Genomic DNA, 8,500 nt, shown 5'->3' on the forward strand with positions numbered 1-8,500 from the left:
CTCTTCTGCCCTCCACCTCCATGTTCCCAACCCTCTTACATACGTAGTGTTCATCTTCTCTCTTCATGACATGACCAAACCATTTCATTCAGTATTCTTTCCTGAGCTTTTTTTGAAACTGGCAAACAGAAAATGACGTTACCGAAATCATTCAAGTCGTAATAACTGGCGCTTTGTAACAATTTATCAGATATTTCTTGGATGAATTCTTGTTACCTTTAAGTCCGTTTTGTAGATTTATATAATCTTGTGAACGTTACGAAACATATGCACGGTATATGTTGAAAAATATGCCGTTCATATGGTACTACAGTCACTGATGCCTCAAACGTCGCCAATATGTTCTCAAATTAGCCGAAATCGAGATCAGTTTGGCGATTCCGTGTAATATATTAACTCGAAGTACATTTTGCTGATTTAGAGCACCCTACTCATAGTCAGGATGAAACTATTGGTTTCTCAGAGGCTCGGAGAACTTTTCCAGCACATTAGCCTAGAAAAAGCTATGGGAAAGAATTTTTAGGGTGTAGAATCATTGAAGAGGGAAATGAGTGTTCCTTGGCGTGGCATCATAAGAATTTGGTCCACTTTTGATGTGATTTCCAAGGCTTTTATTCCCACCGGAAAAGTTAAGTGGAATTATAAAGATAAGAAACCACATCCACGTTGAATACTACAGTTCAATTATATGATATTTCAGTTATGAAGGCCGTCTGATTAACAACTGCATCTAATTGAAGTTTTTAGATATGCCAGTGGCATGAGGCATAACGGCTACCACTTCATTATTTCTGAAGAGCGCCAGCCAGAAATTTAGATTATGGCCGATATTTCGACAAGAGAGGTTATAGACTTGACCGCAATTGTAGAGAATCTTTGCTTCTATTTTCCTCATTTTGGTACTACGTCTGTGGAAATGCGTACTGTCTGAAAGGAAGTTAATTATGTTTAGTTAGGAAAAAGCGTGTAATAGCTTAACTAGCGACTGTCTGTGTTTTTTCTTTCCTTTCTTTTTTTGTTGGTCCTGTAGTTAGCCGAATACGTTTTTGGTGGTGGTTCGGCGACTTCGGTCAAGCAGGGTGACACTGACAATCAGTTTGACAGACAGACTCGCCACAGCAACGAGAGAGTCAGGTTGTGCGAAAATGGCTCACGGATGCATCCGTAATAAAGACAAGTCATCAGATGAGTATTTTCTGTTCAAAGTTTGGGAAAAAAGTGGTTTGATAGGATATGCATAGTATCTAGAATGAGGGCAGTTTTCTTGTGATGTGCTTTGAATGACAGTTAGAAGCATGGACTCTACTGGAAGCCAGTCTCTTGTACTTCAGGCTACGATAGAGATCTCGTCGTCTTTCTCAATTGCGAATCCATCATTCACAATCACTATAAGTTAATGCCATGTATGACCTCATTGGTACACAACACAATGTCGTATCTCGAATGTCAATTGGTTAGGTGCCCTCGAGAGTTTTAGTTCAGATACAGTAATAAAGTCTTGGGTCCATAGGCTTTCAAGTGTGCTCGGATTGGTCACGGTTAACGAAAAATGTATGACGATAGATATATGCTTTAAGGACGTCAAGTTGGGTTGTGTGGATCCTAGGTACTGGAATAGAAGCGTCTGAAAATATCCCTGTGCTGGAAGGCACGAAACATACAAAATGGGTTTGTTTGGCGGGACTGCTTTCAACTGGCACATTGGTTTTTTCACGAACCACATATTTTATGGGAAACCGCTCACATTGACGACAATTTTAGTTGGAATATGGATATTTCGACCAACTTTTTTTTAAGCAGTTGTAATCTATATTAAATAGGTAACATTCTTTGTTACAATGTTGTGCTTTGGTTGCTTGCTATGCTGCCCAAGCCCTCTGCTTTCTGAAGTTATTGATTGTGCATATTTTTTAGCAGCATCTTCATGAATCATATCGATATAGTTTGTCCCAGTAAGTAGGCGAACATGTCACGTCTTTATCTTTTGTCCTGATTCATAGTATATACAGATTATTTACAAAGTCATTTTCTTTGTTTTAGGTAGAATTGGAGCGAACCATCACATTCCGCAATTCAAAGCAGACATGGACTGGCATTCCAGTGATTGCTGCCAACATGGACACAGTGGGAACTTTTGAAATGGCAAAAACCCTTGCAAAGGTAAACAGCGGTCAAGTGACGCTACAAAGTGGTAACATTTTGCTGATCCCTTCAAAACAGGGTCTTCTACAACTGAGTTCCAGAAACATATTTTCAGGATATGAATAGATATTTTCTGTTGGTGCTTAAATGTAGTTACTTCTTTTGTTTTGCTTGCAGCATAAATGCTTCACAACCGTGCACAAACATTACAGCATTGATGAATGGAAACAGTTTGGAGAGAACAACCCAGATGTATTGGAGTTCGTAGCGGCGTCCTCCGGTATTTCTGCATCAGACTGGGAACGTCTTCAACAAATTCTCTCTGCCCTTCCAAATGTGAGTAGATAGATTGATGTTTATTTACTCTTGTGCAGACAAATATTGTACAAAAGCACCCGTTAGAGGCAGCACCAGACGTACAGATAACAAATATTCAGGAATCGGTGACTATACTCTGTTTTTTTCCATCTGTCCATCCGCCTGTGGTGGTCGCGCATGGTAACACTGCATCCCGGGCTTTAGATAGTTACGCTGTGTAAGTTTTAGGTAAATAAAAGGATATCTTCAAGTGGTCACCATTCTGGTATAGCTACACATAGGATGTCACCTATATGGTTAAAGTAACAATATTTATGTTGATATTACATTACATTATCTCGTTCTTTCAGATCAAATTCATTTGCTTGGATGTTGCTAATGGTTACTCGGAGGTCTTTGTTGAATATGTAAGGAAAGTCCGCAAAAATTATCCTGAACACACCATTTTGGTAAGTACCAGTACCATATGATTGATATTATTTTTCACGTTCAGTTGTGGATTCTTACAATTTCTTTTATTTTAATAAGGTACCTTTTTATTTCCCCTTTATTTTACATTGTTTTTACCTAGGTTTATTTTTTTTATATAATTCTTCGTATATAAAGGGGGTACAGTACTTTGTTTCCAATACAAACCCATTTTTTTCACACAACCTACAGTCTCTTTATTCTTTTATATCTGTCTTTCATGAAATCTTCAGCTGAAAGCCCTTATGGACAAAGTCAATTGACTGGAAACCGCCCAAGAGGCCTCCACAGGGAAATCAGGCAAAATAGAGAGGCAAATTATAGCAAAATGTGATGAATAAAATAGAGGAAACGGAAGATAAAACATAACAATGGAATTCAGGAGACATCAGATGCAAGCAGGAATGACTGCTACTTCCTTCAATATTTGGAGACTGGAAGATTCCACAATTGCACTAGTTAAAGTATTCCACAATTTGGTTACAGCCAAGATAAGAAAACCGAGTACTAGACCATTAAGCCTGATACTAGAAAAGACGATGTTTCTTGCAGCATCATTATGCCTAATCTTGCGAGGTGAAACAGCTGGGTCAGGTAAAGAAGGGAGTATGGAAGATGAATGTTACAGTGCATTTTGTGGAACAAAAATGATGAGCTCGATTCAAGAGTTTGGAAAGAGAATCTGCACGTGAAGACCATAAAGGAGAAACATACTCCAAACAAGAAGAGAAGAGAGTTAAAATCACTTGGATATATGTAATAGCTTCATTACGAAACATTTAAAAACATCTCTTCAGGATATCAACTCTTGGAGGAACAGAGGGAGCATTACATATATGCTTCTCCTAAGCCAATTTCTTATAAAAAATTACGACTAAAATCTTAAAATGAGGTATTGATATTTAAAACCATACCAGTTAAAATGTAAAACTGGATGCAAAAGCAAAAGTTCTTGACTGACTGTCTAGCTTAGAAATGTTAAGCTTCATGCCCCAATGGCTACTCCAGTAATGAATACTATACATGCCAGATCTCTCTCCTAAGGTGTGGAGAAGGAACTATAGCTAGAAGAGTAGTATCAGTGGCATATGCAACCAGTTTATTCTCCACCTTGCTTAGATACTAAATAGCAATGATCCAAAACACTGCCTTTTGGAACATCGGCACAAATCCTTTGGGTTCGTCATACTTAAAATTCTTTTTTAATAATAAAAGACCCACCTGTCCCTATTAATCTTAGCTTGTAGACAAGTGTTTCATGATTCACACGGTCTAAGGCTGCACTAAAATCTAGACCAACCCTCTGTGCCTCTGCGCTCACATCAAGAGCACTCTAATAGATGATAGATTTTCACTCCGTTATATTCTCTCATTTCTCTCATAGACAACCTGAACTTGACTTCTAAGTTCATTGAAATTATCTCAAAAAGTCCGATCGATTGTTCCTCCATAAATGATAAACCGTTGTTTTTCATGGTAGGTGAATGTACATGCAGCATTAAAGCATAGCTTATCTCTTAAGGCAAAACTTGAGGACTTTAGAAGGTATTCTCGTCATGATGATAGTGCTAAGATGATCTTTTGAACAGTAATATTCACACTTCTGTAAATATTCTACTGTAGTTCAATGAGATTACGGTGAATACCATCCCAGTTGTCCTGGGATTTCAGGTGTACCTTTTTTGAAAAGCTAACATAGAGACAATATGATCCACCTCCACATTAACCTTATTCATGCATATATGTATGAGAATGCTTAAAGCTCAATCACTCAATTGGGAATGGTAAGAACTAGCAGGAGTGCAGTCTTTTTTGAACTAGGTTTGATTGGAAATGCCAAAATCATTATATAATATAGATGGTTTCACTTAAGTAACCAAGCATTTGGCATTTTCTTAACTGGTGACTTCAAGATGCTCAAGAGGAGTGCTTGTAGCATCCAGGACCCACTTTGAAGACTTATGATGAACAGTATTGCCCTTGAAATTTGTCAAAGGAGACAGTTTCCCAAGATTAACTCACGAGGTTAAGGTTTTATGGACAGATCATGGTATGAACCTCAATCCCAGAGAGTGACTGTTTGGCTTGACATCAGTAGTGCACAGTACGGCAGTCCCCGGCTTACAACATCCCGAGGTTACAACACTTTCCAATTATATTTATCAGAAATTATTGCCAGGTTTACGACTCATGTTCCAGGGATACGAAGCCTACAACACTAATCTGGCAGAAGAAATATGACTTCAAAAATGCAAATTAATCAACATTTTACAGTTTTTTTGATGAAAAATGCAAATTAATCAATACTTTAAGGGTTTTTTTTATGAAAAATGCAATAAGATTGTAGTTTACATAGTTTTTAATGCACCCAAAGCATTAAAAGTAACGTTTTCTTAGGATTTTTGACAATGTTCCGGCTTATGACAATTTTCGGCTTACAACGCGTCTCAAGAATGGAACCCCCATCGTAACCTGGGGACTGCCTACTGCAAAATTATCAGGCAAAGAGAACGTCTGTGCATTCATCATTGGGTTTGTTTTATCTGGGCTTCAAAACCTTCCAAACTAATTGGTTGAAGTCCTGAAAAATCTCAGTAGTGAAGTTGACAAAATGGGGAGAACTTTTAGTAAAACACCTTGGGGCTTGAAGTCTTGCTTTGTTGTGAAACCAGAGCTGATCTTCTGAAGCTTGTGCTGCCTTCCAGTTCCAAATATATTACAAAATTGTGCATCTTTCTGCAAGAGGCTTCGTCTTGTTGGAGTAAGTGGTCGTCATAGCTCTTTACTAAAACCTCTTCTATATCGTTACCAAACCTGGCAAGCTCACAGTCGTCTTTGGCGAAGGTTAGAGCCTCCTCGTGCACCAGTAAGAGGTTTCGTCCAGAGAGTAAGACTGCAACCATGATGATTCCCTGGAAGATTTGACTTGGTTGGAGGTAGCGCCTCCCTTCCTAACATTCCAACATGCCACTGTATGGCAGAACGAAGTGTGCACACGTATCAAAATAAAATTAAAAGTAATGGCAATAACTCAAGTCATTTATAAAGAGAACAAAAGGACAAAACTGACCCAACAATTAAACAAATTCACTAGCACAAAAAAGCACCATCAAACTTTTCACCACATAAACAATCAAATACTTACTATAGTTTTTAAAACTTTATTACGAGTAATAAGTCAGACCCTACCACAAGAGAGAAAACGACCAGCTGCTTAGATGTATTTCACCAATAATCAGGTAAAAGCAAATGAACAGGACTTATGCTCTAGCAAAAATTATGTAAGTTAGTATTTTAAAAAATACTAAACATGATTCAAAAAGTCACATGAAATACCAAGCTGCTCTAAAAACAGTAATATCAGTAATTTAAATATACTAGTAATCCTTTGAGCATGTCCTTACCAAAGCATTCATAAGAGATATTTAAGAATTAAATACTGTATTGAAAAGGTAAAAGGTTAACAAAGTTAGTTGATGAAGAAAGCAATATCAGAAAAAATTGCAAGCTACGATCAGGTTGACTGCACATATCAGTGATTCAGTTTTCCTAAGGGAGACCTCAGGAACCAGTCCTGCATGCATCATACACCAGTAATTAGCAGTTCTACTTTTCTTCTCTTCCTTATCGGGAAAGTCTGAAAAATGTGCAGTCACAAATAAACAATGCAGAAGTGATTGGTTTGAGATGATACAAGTTTTATTTAAAACAATTAAACAAGTTGTTATTCATTTTGCATTTACATTGTGTTTCTTTCAGGCTGGAAATGTTGTGACAGGAGAGATGGTTGAAGAGCTTATTCTCTCTGGTGCAGACATTATCAAAGTTGGTATTGGTCCTGGATCAGTTTGTACCACCCGCAAGAAAGCAGGTGTTGGTTATCCACAGTTGTCTGCTGTGATTGAGTGCGCAGATGCTGCTCATGGACTTGGTGGCCATATTATATCTGTAAGTTCATCTTTCTCACAAATATGAAACAAAATTGTACACAAATGATTAAATATTGCAATTTAACTTTTATAAGACTGTAAAAGCATACATAAGTTTCTAAATAGTAATATTAAGCTTGTTTAACTCACAAGTAGTCTGTGATTTGCAGAATTAAGTCATTTGTATTTTTATGGATTGGTAATGAAAGTTTTTATATTTAAGATCGTTAACCTACTTGCAGGATGGTGGTTGCACATGCCCTGGAGATATTGCAAAAGCTTTTGGTGCTGGAGCAGATTTTGTCATGATGGGTGGAATGCTTGCTGGACACGACCAGTCTGGTGGCGAGATAATTGAACGAAATGGAAAGAAAATGAAGCAGTTTTATGGAATGTCTTCAGCCACGGCAATGCAGAAGTATTCAGGAGGTGTAGCTGAATACAGGTAAAACTAGAAGTGAAGTTTTATAGCATAATTATATTTTTCTCAAACTTTACAAATAAGGGGTGAATGTTAGTTTTCTAGTGTCAACTAAGTAAGGCAAAAAAACCAGGTTACTCAGATCACCAGTAGAGTTTCTGAAAGACAAAATCAACTGCTGATCTGGACAGCCTTACTCGTATTTGGTTACCTCTCAGTTTAGGGAATATTTTGTCATTGCTCTGGATATCTTTTAGGCAAACTACCTGCGTGTGATTTCATTTTACTCGATTGATTCATCACTTCAAGTTTCTTACCAGATTAGATTTTTGCTGTAGTTGACAGTGCTACGTCTGCCATTTCCTGTCTCATTTATCTAACAGGAGTCTGTCCTTCCCATTACAAAAACATTAAACCCCTTTCACCAGTCATCTTTCGTTCTCCGCCCAATACCCATTCCCATGTAAATGGTTCTCATCTTCACAAATCATCAAACTTCCCCTCGCAGTCCTCTTCAAAAACTCATCTGAAATTTGTCACAAATATGTAGTGCTATGGACACAGAGAAGGTTAGTATCTGAGTGAAACAGAGAAAAATTAGTTGTCGGAGCACTCCTGGTTCCTTTTAATGTTTCTATAAATTGTTTGTCTCATATCTTTACCAAAACTTGACTGGCTATTGCAGTATGATGCTTGGGGATTTTGAAACAGAACACTGGGTTTATCATTGTATTTTCAGTTCTGCATGTGCATCTACTGTAATCACCTGCATCACATATGTGAGATTTATCCATCATTGCTTGGAATGTTATCTAATCAGTGACCAAGACCTTTTCCATAACTGGCTCTGCTCATGTGGTCGCCACCTTTCTGCTATGGTATTAATATTGAAAGTTTGTTAACAGGGCACACCTCATGTTATGTCAGTCACAAATGTAAGAGTCATCCATTTCAGTCATTCCTTCTTGCCATTTCTACTTCCCATTATATTTTCTATCATTTTGCCTTCCTCTTTTAGAGAAGTCTAATGTTACACAACGATGAAATGTATAGTTCATCAGGGCAGTGGCCAATGGCTCAATATCTGTTGTGATTAAGCCATAAAATAGTATAGTATATCTATTTATATGAAAATGGATGTGTGTGTGTTCCACGTACACTTGCATGCATATGACTTACTATCTGGGAAAGAAAACTGTTGAGGTAAGACATCACTGGCACC

At 37.6% G+C, this 8,500-nt stretch overlaps 1 protein-coding gene across 1 annotated transcript in view; it reads left to right on the forward strand.

Moving 5' to 3' along the window:
* LOC135206627 (GMP reductase 2-like) overlaps positions 1-8,500 on the forward strand; it is a 58,124-nt gene that overhangs the window by 30,308 nt on the left and 19,316 nt on the right. Inside the window, exons 2-6 of the mRNA XM_064237967.1 lie at positions 2,041-2,160; positions 2,320-2,478; positions 2,811-2,909; positions 6,688-6,876; positions 7,100-7,302. Of these exons, the coding sequence (XP_064094037.1) occupies positions 2,041-2,160; positions 2,320-2,478; positions 2,811-2,909; positions 6,688-6,876; positions 7,100-7,302 (770 nt within the window). The remainder of the gene's footprint in view (positions 1-2,040; positions 2,161-2,319; positions 2,479-2,810; positions 2,910-6,687; positions 6,877-7,099; positions 7,303-8,500) is intronic.

The sequence above is a fragment of the Macrobrachium nipponense genome, chromosome 31, assembly GCF_015104395.2.
Source record: "Macrobrachium nipponense isolate FS-2020 chromosome 31, ASM1510439v2, whole genome shotgun sequence".
Taxonomy (NCBI): domain Eukaryota; kingdom Metazoa; phylum Arthropoda; class Malacostraca; order Decapoda; family Palaemonidae; genus Macrobrachium; species Macrobrachium nipponense.